Raw genomic sequence first — 15,844 nt, forward strand, 5'->3', positions numbered from 1 at the left:
GGCAGCTGCTGGCATAGCACACCCTATTGTTTTTCAGTGAACATTTTTTATAACTAGAAGGAATATGTTCTAAAATAGAAAAGTATAGTAAATACAGAAACCAGTAACATCGGCTTTTTTATCAAGTACCATGCACTGTGCATAATCAAATTGGTACACTTTTATATGATTGGCAGTGCTGTGCATTTGATCACACCACTGTCACACAAAGGTGAAGAATGTGTTGTGTATTATGAGGGTTATGATGCCATTAAGCACAGGAATTTCTCAGCTCCATTATAATCCCTGGGACCATTGCCCCTCTGTGTGTGTGTGTGTGTGTGTGTGTGTGTGTGTGTGTGATCCATTATTGATCAAAGTGTCATTATAACAGTGCAGAAAGCCTGCTGTGTGCTGATACTCACGTGTGTCAGAACAGCCCAAATAGGATTGTTATGAGACTGAAAAGTGCAAATAGCCGCAGACCTCTTTTATCTGAATACCATGTGATGAACGGGATTTGCTGCTGATGTTTGCCAATCTCCTCGGTAACCCCTAATATCTGAGGCAAAGGAGTTAAGAGTTCTTTTATTCACATCTCAACTGTCTAAGGGAGGTGGACACCTATTACCCAAATCTGGGAGGTCTGGGTGTAACTTTAGGTCTTAATATTCTCCTGTGAAGGAAAGTTGAATGATTTTACTATATTATTCTCTCTACTCCACAAAAATAGATCAAATACTAAAATTTCCCGTAAATCTCTGGGTCTTCCCCATTGCAAAGAAGATGGGATTTTATTATCCCAAGGCAAATGTCTGTTTCTAAGAATGTGATTTTGACGATGATTAGTGAATCTTACACGAGAAAATCTGGACTGGTGGGTTGGGATTGAAGGGCAGTGATTACATGTTGAGGACAAATCAAGTTCTTGAACCTTTTAAAGGTGAAGTCAAAAGGTACAGACTGGCTTTACATTAGCAGTGAGAACTCACTAATAGGTTTATTTTGATTCAGTTTGCTTTTTACTTATAATTTATTTGCGGGAGAAACAGCACTTGGAAAGCCAGTGAATGTTAGACATACCAATGAGAGGACCCAGGGCTTTCCATTTTTTTCCACACTGCTTTATGGCATTCACTTATCTGTAGTCAGCCAGAGCTATGCTGTTTGGGAAAGGAAGGAATGAGATAAGAGTCATTACAGGAAGGGTTTATATTTGCTGGATAGTGTGAGGGGAAGCAAAGGAAATTACAGTTTGAAAAATGTGTTTATGACTTTAAATTGTTATTTCCCCTTAAATATAAAATTTATTGGGTAATGCACAACTGAAAGCACTTTGTATGGAAATAAGATAAAATATAGATTTGAGCATCAACATTTTATTGTGAACTAATTAATTTACCTTTGAAAATATTTTTAAAGGGACCTTTTTACAGTTAACTACAAAGCAAGATACAGTGAATTCCTGGAAATGAACTTCTCTGCGAAGTGTTGCCCTTTTTATTGGCCCAGCAGAAAGAGGACCTACTAATAAATGCCATTAGACTTCAAGCCGGAAGCAGTTCAGTTCCCTGAAGGCTACTGAGTAGCCAATCTCGCAGAGCCAAGGCTTGCCAGATACGACAGTCCAGGACTGAGGAGGACACGTTGGTCTGGCAGTTAGAGAACAGATGAGTACATTTTTGCTGCAACATAATCTAATTATGTAACAGATGCAAAAGAGAGAGTGTGAGAAAGACTTTCATGAGTTTTTATGGATCAGTGGGTATCTTAGCTTGCTAGGGATCCCATTCAAAGTATGACAAATTGGTAGGCTAAAAAAGATAATTATGTTGTCATATAGCTCTGGGGACTCATAGGCTAAGATCAGGGTGATGGTAAAGCATTATTCCCTCCTGAGGTACTGGACAGGAGAACCTGGTCCTTTATCTCACCTCCTGTGTTCTGTTGATTTCCTGGAAATGTTTGGTATTTTTGAGTCATGACTGTATCTCCCTGATTTGTCTTTCCATATTGTCCCCCCTCCACTGTGTGTGTGTGTGTGTGTGTGTGTGTGTGTGTGTGTGTGTTCATGTCTGTCTCTGTGTCCAAATGTCCCCCGTTGAGAAGAATTAGTAAGATCGGGATAGGATCCACTTTAATGACCTTATCTTACTTAGCGATCTGCAAAGACCTTATCTTAGTCCATTTGGACTTTAACAATAGACCATAAGTTGAGCAATTTATAAACAACAGAAATGTATTTCTCACCAATCTAGAGGATGGAATGACCACACCCAAGGTGCCAGCAGATTGGGTGTCTGCTTTACAGATGGTAACTTAGTGCTGTGTCCTTACATGGCTGAACAAGAATTGCTCCCTTGAGCTTCTCCCATTTGTAAGAGTGGAGTCCTAAGTAAGACTTGATCCCTTTCCAAAGGCCCTACCTCTGAATACTCCCACTGAGAATTAGGTATCAGCATACAAATTTGGGTGAAGGGCACACATATTCAGGTCATAGCAGACCCTACCCAAAGAAGCCCATATTCACAGGTCCTGGGGTTAGTGCTTCAATACCTTTTGCGGGGTATACTTATATCCATGACAGGGGAATTCTGCTAGTGGAAAAGTAGAGGGGAACTTCAGGTGGAAATAATGTTTAAGGCAGAAATGTCTTTGAACCTCCTGATTGTATCCACTTCTCTGTACTTGGGTGATGGCACTGAAAGACCTCAGGAAGCATTCATAGGGTCCCTGCTGCAGGTCTCAGAGTGGGCCCTGCCCCCCCTGATGCCCTAGGCACACATGTGAGGCCCCTTTCATGGTGAGACTCCATTTCCTTTGACTTCAGAATCTCCTTTGAAAAAATTCCTTAATGCATTCATGGGACCATTTAGCTGTATTCGTTTTTGTCCTCAAGTGAAAACATGCAAATCTCAGCTTCCAAGCATTGTAAATATGCTTAATAGTGCAATAAATTTACTTATACTTAATCCAGTTAAAATCACGATGAAACATTGAAGTGACACAATTGAGGTGAGACTAATCTTTATAGACTATTAGGTTGACTCAATGGATTGAGTTAAATGCTAAAATAATGCAGGCATTTCCTGACTTATGTGAAGACTCCTTTCATAAAGCACAGGCTCATTAGCAAATATTATTGTATGATGATGACTTTTGTTTCTCCATATAGACTTAACTGCGGGACCTCAGGTAATGAATACTTGGGTAAGGAATAGCCCAGATGTTATTGTTAGGTTGACCTTTAGAACAAAGTGTAACAGAAATCATGCTTTCATCTTGTTACCTACTGGAACCACACAGAGTCAAATTGTAAATGTTCCATATACAGTTGTGCAGTTGGGGATATAGCTTCTCTTCTATGTTACTTACAGGTGTGTGTGTGTGTGTGTGTGTGTGTGTGTGTGTGTGCATAAATTTCCCATTACTTGTAGGCCAACCCATTTATTTAGTCATACCTAGACATGTTGCCTTGTAGGCACACTTGGAATTGTTGCTACAAAATAAATGCTCTCAAGACGCACTACAATCCTAGTCCAAAACCTGGAAGGAATATGGAAATGCTTTATAGAACATTTCTCATCCTTCACACATGCAGGAACTTTGATCCAATCTGGATATGACACTTCTGTCTTCAATGCTGAGATCTGTGGATGGAAATGGGGTGACTACTGTGATTGTTCTTTTGGCAACATTACTTTTTTCTATGTACTATAGCTTACCTAGTTTATATAGAATGATTCCTGGAAGTCTAAAGACTGCTGAAGCTTCCAAAAGAATTCTCAACAGGCTCTGATGTACATCCAGGTCTGAGCATCGGCTGGCTGCTTGCTTAAACTGTCACATTCGCCCACATATCACCCAGGGCTGCTGTGTCTCAGGTGCAAGAAGCATGCTTTCCTACCCAAAGGCTCAGGGTGAGGGAGTGTGGAAAAGGCAGTGGAGGCCCCAGGGAGGGTTATCTGCACTGCATACACCAAAATATCCAGGCAGGAAATTCAAAACTACTAGTTAAGAAGAATGGTTATAAAAAGAACAAGTAATCAGGACTAAGAAAGATGACATAAAAGTAAATTCATTAAATACAAATCAAATAATACAGCCCAGAAACCCAGAGTCCCTGATTTTCGTTTTTTACTTTAACACTGGCTTCAGGAGAGAAAGGATGAAATCTGGCATTTTCCATCAATTATATACATATAGAGGCATTCTGTGCTCGTCTATTTAATCCCTAAATGAATATGTTTTCACTGTGATATGTGAAAGGACATTGGCTGATGGAGGAACACAGTGGTGGTAGTTGGCGTATAAACTGAGGCACACACAACAACCAACCTCACTGCACACTGGGTTAGGTGGCCATAGGGAATTGTCCCAAAAGCCCACCTGCCAAAGGGATTTTTTTCAATATGCTGATCTCTGAAATTTCATCACAATGTTAATACCTTGTCATGTTTCAGCCTTTATAATATGAAATGTGTTCATACAAACAAAAAGGAACAAGTCCTATGAAGGGAAAGAACCATGGAAGGAGCCAGGAGATACAAGACCTCATTTACTGATTCATATTTAATTAAAGATTGACTTTCCTCTCAAAAAATAATTTCAGGATCTGAGTTTTAAAAAACTGAATGCAAAAATCAGTAACAACAATTAATATGTATTAGACTGAACTGAATCAAGTGGCCAGTGTTTGGCAGATTACCATCCCTCCACCCAACAAAATAGCAGTTATATGGGCTTCAGCCTAATGCTTAAGGCTTGCTCTGGCTTAGACTCTGCAGCACTAGACTTAGTCCATTCCTCACGATGGTCCACACGAAGTTAATGATAGACTTAAATTTGCAAGTGGGGCACTCACTGCTTTCTGGTGTTGGACTGAAATTCTAGGCTGAAGTGAAAGAACACAGCCATTGCTGCCTTGCAGGTCATGAAGGACCAACAAAGAGGTACACAAGTGGTGGCTACAGGCAGCTGTCATGAGTTCTCTGATATGATGTCATAGTCTCCCATTGGGATTCTGCATCCAACTGATCCCATCTAATCCTTCCCACTTTACAGGAAGAAATATTTAAATGTGACCACATCATACTGCTCTCCTTTCTACTCTTCAGCAGCGTCCTGCTGTTACAATGACATGTTTGTTGTGTGCCACATCCCTCTGTGTCACTCTGCTAATTGGCTTACATTCTAGATTTCTGAACATGCCACTTTCTTTGCTGCCCTGGGGCCTTTGCATCCGTTGTCTCCTCTTCTTGGTCCTTTCTCACTATCCTCATCCCTCTTGTCTAATTGGATCCTGTTCTTACATCCCGCCTCTCTGGTCCCCGGACTCTGAGTAGGTAGACATCCCACACAGGTGCCTGTGTTGCATTACAGACTTCCTTGTCATGTCCTGCTCTACAGTAAGCATTTCGTATTCTCTTCTGTGCTTATATAATTAAGGTCTGTCTACCCAGTGTATTATGAACTTCTTGATGGTAGGATCAAGTCTGTTTCTTCTTCTCTTTTCATTTGTAGCACCAAACATGATAGCTACATTCAATTGGCACTAAAATATTTATTTTTAAGTATAAATAAAAATATTCCATTTCTCCAAATAGGAAAGACATTTAGAGGAAACATGATCATTTAATATATTCTGTATGTTCCTGGTTTTAGAGAATAATTGGCAGACTTTGTTCTTTGAGTTTTCAGGACTGAGAGAAAATAACGTGTACTTCCTCCCAGGACAGAGATTGACAGGGGAGGACTTGGCTAGGTGCAGGGCAGCTCTAGTGGGAAGAGTGTGCCTGTGGCATAACGAGTCCTTCCTGTCCTGAGCTTCTCAGGAGTATTTCCCTGAGGACTCATGATTTTGTGGCTGTTTCTCTGGCTTTCAACTTAGAAAAGCTTCCACTTTCACTGAAGTCATCTGTTATCCTTTCTGATACAGCTTCACATTTTAGTAGATTAGCCATGATCTTCAAGCAGATGCTTAGAATGTATTCCCTCCTATCTTGTAAAAGACACTTTTGTTAGGAACAAGTATTTGTTGAGCAGCTTCTAGATATTTAACCCTGTACCAGTCACACTGGAATACCAGATATAGGGCCTTGAACAGAGACATTAGTATTCCTGTTTGATAGATGAAAACTTAAAATGGCTGCAAGATAAATAAGTTTCTAAAATCTTACTGCTGAAAAATGGCAAAACTCAATTTTCTATTGCAGTATCCCTGATTTTAAATCTCCTACGTGTTTTGTTACAGAACTCTGATTCGTAATGAATTTTATTTTTTATTTATTTATTATTTATTGAGATAAGGTCTTGCTATGTTGCCTATGTTGATCTTGAAATTGTGATCAAACTTAAGTAAACTTAAGGGGTCCTTTTGTCACATCCTCCTGAGTGGTCAGGACGACAGTCCTGTGCTACCACGTCCAGGTCGTATGACTTTACTTGCGCATAAACAAACTCACTAGCTATCTTCTCATGCTGTTGAACTCAGTACTCACTTCTCATGTTAGACCCACGTTCCAGTCATCTGTACATCTTGTGATATTGCCTTCATATCATTAAAAAATTAAAATGTTCAAAATCAGAGATAGATTTATCACATAAAAAGATTTCACCTATCATGCAGTTAGCAAGTGTGTTTCATAATCCAAATATTGTCGGTTTCAGGGAGACAGATAAAAAAGCTAAAGAAAGAACTAGAATTAATTAAACGGAACCATATTATAGATATAGATATATTATATAGGGCATATGCTATATTATTAAGAAATCTTATTTGAGGGTGGTACATACTTGGACTTCCAGAATTTTAGGATGCTGAGATAGGACTTCCAGGGTAGGAAATTTAGTGATTTAGTGAGATCCTGTTTCAAAAATAACTTTAAAAAAACTTAAAAGATAGGGATAGAGTTAAGTTCAAAAACTCTGGATTTAATCCCTAGTTCTATTAAAAGCAAAACAAAACAAAGAACTCTATCTTTTCTGTAATTCTCATGATAAACATAAGGGATAGTATTGTTGTTTATAGTCGGGTTAGAAAATTAAGCCTTTAAAGATATCCTAGTAATGCACTTGGTTGGGTTACTCAAGTGGACAACATTAACTTGGAACCTAAAATCACCAGACTTCCAGCCCCTGGCTGCAGGAGTTCTTGCACAGCGCTCTGAGTCAAAGGCATTGATGGTACCATTGCCTGAGCTGCACCCAGCTCTGCACACTGCTTTGCAGTCTTTGCAATTTTAATTTCACTCTTGATTTAAACACAGATTGACTTTTTTTTTGCAGTACCCTAGGCTACTTTTGAGTAGCTTCAAATAGAAATCCACCACACAGATTTTACATGGAAGTCGTTCCCTTTAGTTTGGATGGTCTTATTTTTGTTTTATCCCGTTTTAATGAGTTTTATCAGCTGTCATCTTCAAAATCCCTTTCATTGGCAGAGGCAGATGGGGGAGTTGATCGTGTATGATTTATGTTTGTTCCATACTGGCTGTCAACTCACAACAATGAAGTCTAAGGAAACGCTTTGGAATTGGTACAACTGTTCTCTATTTGTTTGGTTGTTTCCAAGTTTACCTGGAAATTTTAATGAGCTTACAATAGGAATAGGAAGGATGACATTTTTTTAAAGATGATAATATACCCAAACAAGGTCTTGATGACGTATTTTGTATCTGTTTCATTTGAATCTTTGCAAATTTAAAATGTCCACTCAGGCCTACTGGGATTATATGCTGTCCTTTTTCACTTACTCAGAAATGTGGAATAATTGTAAATGATTGTAAATTGTAAATGTAAATAGTGCCTGAAGAGAAAGCTACTTCTAAAATATTTATATGCAATACTTGTGCACAGGAAAAAGAATTAGGAAATGTGCAGCTGTATTTAAAGAGAGATTATAGTGTATAGGCTCAGAAAAAGAGGAAAATAGGCTGTAGAATTTCAGCTTCGTAAGTGTAGAAAATGATCCCCTCTGTTTGGTCTGGTACTCACTTGCCTAATTAGCAATGAAGCACTGACATCAGTTTCACTGCTAGACGAATGTGACATGCATGGGCTCTCTTCACCTGGTCCTGGAACCTTCTGCAGCATCTAGAAGAATCCCGAAAGCCACTGCATGGCAAAGTCTGTGTTCATGGGCCACCCTCAGCTGCTCTTCTGCCTGTTTATTAGCATCAGTGCTAAATAGAGCTAGGCCACATCATAAAACTGAATAGCAGCTATAATCCACATGAAATAAACCACTCATTTGAAATTTGTAATTTGGTAAAATTTGCGATAAATATTCACCCATGAAGCTATCATTGTAATTGGGACGATGACCCTACAGTGCCTACAACTCCCAAACCTTTCCTCATGTCACTTCATAGCTCTTTTGCTCACTCCTCCATAACCCTGATCTGAGATATTTGCATCTATACTTTCCATTGATAGAGTAGCTTCTGTTTTCCAAAATGTTATAGAATTGGATTTATACAGCAAGTACCTTCTTTGTCTGGCTTATTTCATTCATCATAATTATTCTCAGATTGCACCATGCTGTTCATTATATCAGTAGCTCTTTTCTTTTCACTGATGAATACTATTCCGTTGATTGGACATTCCACTCTTTGTTTACCCAGTCACCTACTAAAGGGCACTTGTCTTATTTCACAATTTTTTTGTTATAAATAAAGTTTTTGTAGACATTTGAAAATACAGTGAAATTATCCTGTCATCGGTGTTGATAAAATTGCTAGGAAAGGATCATAAGATAGGTGTACATTTAACTTTCTGTGAAGCTGCTTTTTAATGTGATACATCACTTTACAGTTCCATAGAAGTCCATGAGAATTTTAGATCTCTGTTGCTCCATATCCTTATCCACACTTTGTATGGTGAGCCTTATACAGTCCCATCAACCTCATTATATGTTAATTTGAAATCCTATAATGACTATGTTAGGTGTCTTTTTAGTTACTTACTGGCCTATATATCTTTGTGCAGCTATCTATGTAAATCATTTTTTTCTATTTAAATATTTTGTCCATTTTAAATTGAGTTGCTTATCTATTTAGTAGTGATTTATTTTTATTTTTATTTTTTTTACATAGTATCTGCGTGCAGTTTATAATGATTACAGTCACCATGGGGAGTTGGGACATGTACATAATAATATCTCAGTTCTTTTTAATATCTCCTCCTCTTCCTCCATTCACCTCTCTCCATCTTCTTACATATTATAGACACAAATCTATTGTTAAAATATATGCTTTGCAAATATTTTTCTCAGACTTTGCCTTTCGTGTTCTTTCTCATACATGTCTTTAAAGAGCAAATGTTGTAACTGGTAGCGACATCCACCTTGTGAATCTATAAACACTTTGTAGTTTGTATCTTTTGTATTTTAGTTATGAAATCCTTTCAAACTCATGGTATTAATGATTTCTCCTATGTTTACTTGTACTTTCATGCTTTAAAAGTTTACATTTAAAGTTTCCATTTGTGAATTTGTGTTTGTGTAGGTATGAGGTTGTGGTTAAAGCTAGTTTTGAGGACATAGCTCTACTATTTGTGCTAGGTCATTCTTTAATAAAAATGATCCTTTGTCAAAAATCAACTAGGACATATGTTTGATCATAGGGTATTTCTAACCTCTTGTCTGTTCCAGTGATGTACTGGACTAGAATTAGGTTGATATTGGTTTTATTAAACTAGCTTTATAACAAATCTTGGAATAAGGTTTTATAACTTTTTGTCTTGAGAAAATTTGTTTCAGCTACTGCAGATCTTTTGTATTTCCATATAACATTTACAGTCAGCCAGTTAATGTCTGTGATGACAACAACAACAAACAATGCCTCCTAAGATTTTTATAAGGATTATGCTAAATCTATCACCCTGGGAAGAATATCTTAATATTGAATCTCTAAACCCATAAATATGATACATCTCTTCATTGACCTGTTTTCTAAATTCCTTCAGTGATTGTTTTAGATTTTCAGTAAAGTCTTAATACACGTTTTATCAAATTTATCTCTTTGCATTTCATGTTTTTGTGGTGGTATGATTTTTTTTCAATTTCTTATTATCTGTGCTATTGAACATCTTATCAATGTTTTTACCCCTCAACCTCATACCCTGCAAAATGGCTAAGCTTACTTAGGAGTAATCCTAGGTCTTTTGAGGATTGCATCAGTTTTTCTGCATAGGTGATCATATTGACTGCAAAAACAATTTTTTTCTTTTGTTTTCCCAAAGGCATAGACTTACTTCTATTTTTTTTTCTTGGTTGCATTAACTAAAATGTTCAGTATAAATAGGAAGAAAAGGGCTAAAGGCGTAGAGGAAGTGGGAAGGGAAGGGGAAAGGAAATAAGGGAAAAGAAAAAATATGAGAAAAATAAAAAATGGAAACAAAGTCTTTGTAAATAGGGGAGGGTGGAGGGGTGAAGGGAGGGCAGGGACAAGGGGAAAAAATGAGAACCAAGATATGTCATGTAGAGGTACAAGATCCCAATGATGAATGTAACTGTACTGCATACTTTAAAAGTACCAATAAACTCAATAAAAAAGGAAAAAAATGTTCAGTATAATACAGTTTTGAATAGAAGTCAGAGTAGACAGTCTTGCTTTTACTTCTGATCATACCTGACCATGTCTAGTTTTGAGATTTTTAATCATGATTTGATGTTAACATTGTTGAGTGTTTTTTTTTCATGTTTTTATTAGCACCTGTTTACGACAAATATTGATTACATCTATTGTGGGGAGTTAAGCATGTACATTATATATTTTAATTCTTGTTTTTTACCCTATACTCCTCACCCCTGTCTTCCTAGTTTCGGTCCTCCTATTTGCAAAAGCTCTATTTTCATCATTTTCCTCTTTGATTCCTTCTTCCCAGCCCCTTTCCCTCTCCTTTCTCCCCCTGCCTTCCTGGGCTCATCTCTTATTCCCCCACCCATTTAAAAAAAGATATCCCCACTTCCTAGCTTTTTAATTATTTCTAATCTGGTAGTTAGATTTTTTTCTTAGACTATTCGAACAGTGAACCGTGGATAACCTGAGAATGATGGAAGGTGAATATGTTTCTATGTCAGATATTGAAGTAAAGTGGAGATGGTGTGGATGTGCATCAGGATCCTGAGAAGCAGGCTGATGAGGTTGTCATGACTTCCACACATACTTTGAGCACTGTGATTATCATTGTTGATGTCCACCTGCCTGCCTGATTGTACAGTCTTCTTCCCTCATTCCAAGCTACTTGAGTATACGTGGGAAGGCAGTTTCTTGGATTCATACCTGGTTATTCTGCCAGGTGAAAAGGAAAGAGAGGGTGCTTAGTCAAGGGTGTTTGTAAGTGAGTGAATGAATAATTGTGTGTTATGGCCTCTGCTGTTTAAAGGGAGAGATGAAGACAAGAGGAGGATCTTCAGAGAGAAAGCACTAGGGTCTATGGATGCAAAACTCTTGATAAGATGGAAGCACCGTTTCAATAGATATTCAGAAACGGAGCTGAGAGTGTAAACTTTAGTGGCTGGAAAGTGAAATGTCTGTTTTTGAGTGTTTTCTTTTCTAATGAAATAAAGCAGTAAGACACTACCTTGGCAATGGAGGCTGAAATCTACTGTGAATGACACTGAAGAGTTCAAACAGTGGGTAGATAAATAAAATATTTGCTTGTATATTGAAATTTCCTTTCATGAGTGATGTCAATCATAACCACAGGAAGATGAATGGCGGCCATAGCCAAGGACGGAATGAGAATCAGAAACCAAAGAACATTAGCATCTCAAAAACTAAGAAAGAAACCATTACTGAATCAGGAAAGATCAGATGGATATAGTTGCTTCTGTAGCTCTTTAATTTTGGTGCCACCACAATTTCAGAAAGACATGAGTTCCATGTGTCTTAAAGTCATTTTTGATACTATGATGTATAAATGTATTATGTGTGAGTTCTGATTTAATCACACCACTGCAAAAAAAGGTGTGTGTGTGTGTATATATATATATATATACACATATATATATATATAACCAGATATCCTTCAGAGCTCTGCAAAGCAGCTGAACCATAATAACTTGCTCATGGCTTTTTCTATTTATAACAGGAACAAAAAAGATGACTTTGAAAGACTTCTACCAACTTGGAAGTACCAAGATGGAGACTGTTGCTGCTGTGCCTTCCCAGCATCTATTCTAATTCTGTTTTTCAAATTCACAGAGAGTGAAGAAGTTTATCAAAGGCAGGTGCTGTCAATTTCATGTATCATCTTTGGAATTGTCATCGTGGGCATGTTCTGTGCAGCATTCTACTTCAAAAGCAAGTAAGACCATTTCTCTCAAGTGTTAAAAGGTCATTTCTCAAAGAAAGCAGCTGGTCTTTGGTCTTTCTTTACTTTCTCAGTCTCTTCTCCAAGCAGAGGATTTCTGTGCAAATGAGTCTAGCAGCCATCAGCAAATGACTGAAGTTTTGTGTAGACTGCAGTGAGTGTGTCATCTGCTGCATATGGATGTGTGGGCATGGTTGTTATCTTTAATGCACAAAGTGGATCATTTACAGGAGTTGGTTAAATGCCCAGTGTCTGCTGGCCACTGAAGGGCTAACTATTCTGAACAGGGGCCCAGTGTGGTAAACCTAAACATTTCCACCCAATTAGAGGAAAAAACATACAGAACAAAAAACCTTTCACTTCATTCTGTTTTTATCCCTAAACCCTAAAAGCTTTAGCCAAATAGAAAGACAGGATACTAAAAACTAGTTGGATTAATTGGTATATGCATCTGGAGCATGCCCTAAATTTCACTTGCCAGGAAACTAGAACTTCAGCAGATGAAGGTACTTTGTATTTGTATTTTTCTCCCAATGAATTCTGATAATTATTTATGGAAATGATGTAATGTGCACTTAAAATGCAGATAAAATCGTTAGCCTTTTGAATACTTGAGCTTTAAAAAGTTGGCTGAGATTTTGTTCTACAGCTTGTCTGAAATGTAAGCCAACATGTAATTGCTTTTTACGTGTAATTGGGCTGATATTATTCTAACCATTTGCTCCTCTAAAAATGGATCCATTTCTGGATATAGTTTAGAATACCTGTCTGCATGTTGTGTATGTTGATTTTTTTTTTTTAGAGAACTACAATTATGACTTAACAGAACTCAGACAGAGACAAAGATAGTGCCTATGATTTTTAAAATAATTTTAGAACAGCTTTGGATTTTCAGAATTAGTTTACGAATAGTACAGAGAGTTCTCATGTACCAAAGACCCACTTTCCCCTTATCAATGTCTTATATTAGAACAGTGTGCTTGTCACAGATAATGGATAATACTGTTACAATGTATCTAATGACCGTACTTTCAGATTGCCTTCATTCTTTACCTAATATCTTTTTTCTTGTTTCAAGACAGCTCTTGGCTGGGATAGCTGTAGCTGTGCAGTTTTCGAACACGTACCCTTTCCCAGGCGCACTGGGCTTCTCATGTGTCAGCCCCCGATTTCTCACAATAATCTCAGTTGTGTGTCATATCACTGCAATTTTCAGGTAGTGTGTGAGTCTTAGCGTAATAAAATATCTGAGATACTCAAGTTACAAAGAAGAAAAGTTGGCTTTTTGATTTTTGTTTTAGGTTTGCACTTTTGTAGATTCCACTCCACAATCACTTGGCCCCTTGTGTTTGGTGCTGAGATGAGCCAGCACATCATGGCAGAAGCACATGAGAGAGGAAGTGTGGCCCCCTCGTGGTGGAAAGTGCAGAAAGAGACAGGAAGGGGCAGGGACCCACTTTCCTCCAAAGGGCACTCCCAGATGCAGGAAATCTTCCACCATTCTCCACCTGTCCACCAGGTCTACCACTCGTCCCAAACTCTAAACTGGGACTGAGCCTTTAACACATGGGCTTTCGGAGACTTTTCAGATCCAAACTATAACAGAAAAATGTTGAGATTTATTTTAAAATATTAAACTTTCAATACCACAAAGTAGGAGCTGTAGATAAAGGTCTTTGAAGCTCACCAGTTCTAGTGTTAATCCCATACTTTTACCTATTGTACTCTAGTGGATGGGAGACTGCTCTGGTAGATGAGTAACCTGTCCAAAGTAAGCCAGGAGTGTACCTCTCTGACAGCATCCCTCCCAAATTGTCTCCATGTGTCATGGTGCTCATGGTTTTATACCAGTCATCCACAGCTACGTTCACATCCTTAGGTTTCCACTTGCGTTTTGTGTTTTAAGGCAAATTTCATTACATTTCTTGGTCTGTTTCTTTCTCTTTGTTTGTTTGTTTGTTTGTTTTTAAAAAAATGAACAGAAACAGTACCCCCTTTATAGAATTATGTTACGGACTAAAGGAAATAATAGTGTAAGTCACACACACACACACACACAGCACAGTGTTAGAAGACTAAGTGCTCAATGGTGGTTTGCTGTTGCTAACACCCTTGGTCCTCCAAACAAGAACTTGGAAGCTGTGTGGCCACAAAGTTAAGTACATGCGCCAGACAGTGTGACAACTCATTAAAACTGGCAAGGTGTAGGAAAGGTCTCCTCTCAAGAGGAGATAGAAATTGTGTAAAACAATAGGCAAATTACTATGAAGAAGTAGTGAATTGCTTATCTTGAGAGTATAATTTGTAGGTGTACCACACTTAAGTGAAAACTGATCGTGATTATCACAAGAACAGAGAACAACTGGAAACCCAAGGACTTCTGCCTTCAGGACAGCACATGGGCTCTGAGGCCAGCAGCTCTTCCTGGGGCTTGATGAGGGGTTGGGGCTTTTAATGCAAACACTAGTCTATGTCAGATTCATCATGGGAGGTCAGGGCCCCAAGCTGGCGGGGCGGGGGCAGTACTGGGAGGCTGTCCTTCTGCCTGCCCACCCAGGGCCCATTTGTAGTAAAATTAAATAGGTATCTATAAAGTTAAGAATAGTAAGAATCAAAGCTCTTTCCAACTGAATCCTATTTACCAGGTGCCAAGAGTGTATATATTTCTTCTGTTAGTGTTGCCAGACATGGTCTTTGTTTTCCTTTGGCTGAGAGAAATGCTATACCCCTGTACGAAGCTCTTAATCTATGTTCTTCAAACAGTAGATTTTCATAACACCCTGGCACAAATTTCTTTTGTGAATTACTGGATGTTTTATTCCCTTTCTAAAAACTTGGGGATAACAGGATAGGCAAACAACACCTTGATCTCCCTTACTGATGTGTACAAAGTATAATTGTTTCTTGTCACTTAATTAGAAGAAATATTAAAGCAAAATTTATCTCTGATTCAGGTGTGTTGGTAGGAAACATGATGAGGCAAGAACGAAGAGCATCTTGAATTTAGAGGGTTTTCTGATGAAGTTATCTGAGCCCTCCAACAATACTAAAGACGAACTAAAAGAAATTTTCTTCTGATCACTCACAGTGAGACCATGCGTTCCCATACATAATCAATGCCAGTATTACACAGACCTTTCAATTCTGGCTGACATAGTTGATATGGAAACTGTACATTTTTAATGTATTCCTCTTTACTTTCAACATCTTTAGGTAAGAAGGATGAAGCTGAGTGTAGGAGACCTTAGTAGAATTGGAAATTAAATTAATGACTTAACTTTCTAACTAGATTTGGGACACAAAAGGAAATGTTCAAGGAGGCCAAACTTGGATTAATAATTACCAAAACTAGGAAAATGGTAAAAAACCATGAGGCCTGGTATTACAGGCACAATGTATACCTGGTAGTAACCTGCCTCCTTCTGTAAGAGGTCATCTTCTGAGGTAATAGCTTTCAGATCTCGGGGATGCTCTGAGGCACCACTGTGATCATCTGTACAAGGAGGTCTAAATCCTGAGGTGTCAGAAGATAACTGTGGAAAGAGTT

At 38.1% G+C, this 15,844-nt stretch overlaps 1 protein-coding gene across 1 annotated transcript in view; it reads left to right on the forward strand.

Moving 5' to 3' along the window:
* The window catches only part of Nrg3 (neuregulin 3), a gene marked incomplete at its 5' end in the record, with an annotated part of 1,020,825 nt that overhangs the window by 972,994 nt on the left and 31,987 nt on the right, over window positions 1-15,844 (forward strand). Inside the window, 1 exon segment of the mRNA XM_033763192.1 lies at window positions 12,189-12,291. Within this exon segment, the coding sequence (XP_033619083.1) occupies window positions 12,189-12,291 (103 nt within the window).

Source organism: Fukomys damarensis, unplaced genomic scaffold (genome assembly GCF_012274545.1).
Source record: "Fukomys damarensis isolate Sample0158 unplaced genomic scaffold, DMR_v1.0_HiC HiC_scaffold_1, whole genome shotgun sequence".
Classification (NCBI taxonomy): Eukaryota; Metazoa; Chordata; class Mammalia; order Rodentia; family Bathyergidae; genus Fukomys; species Fukomys damarensis.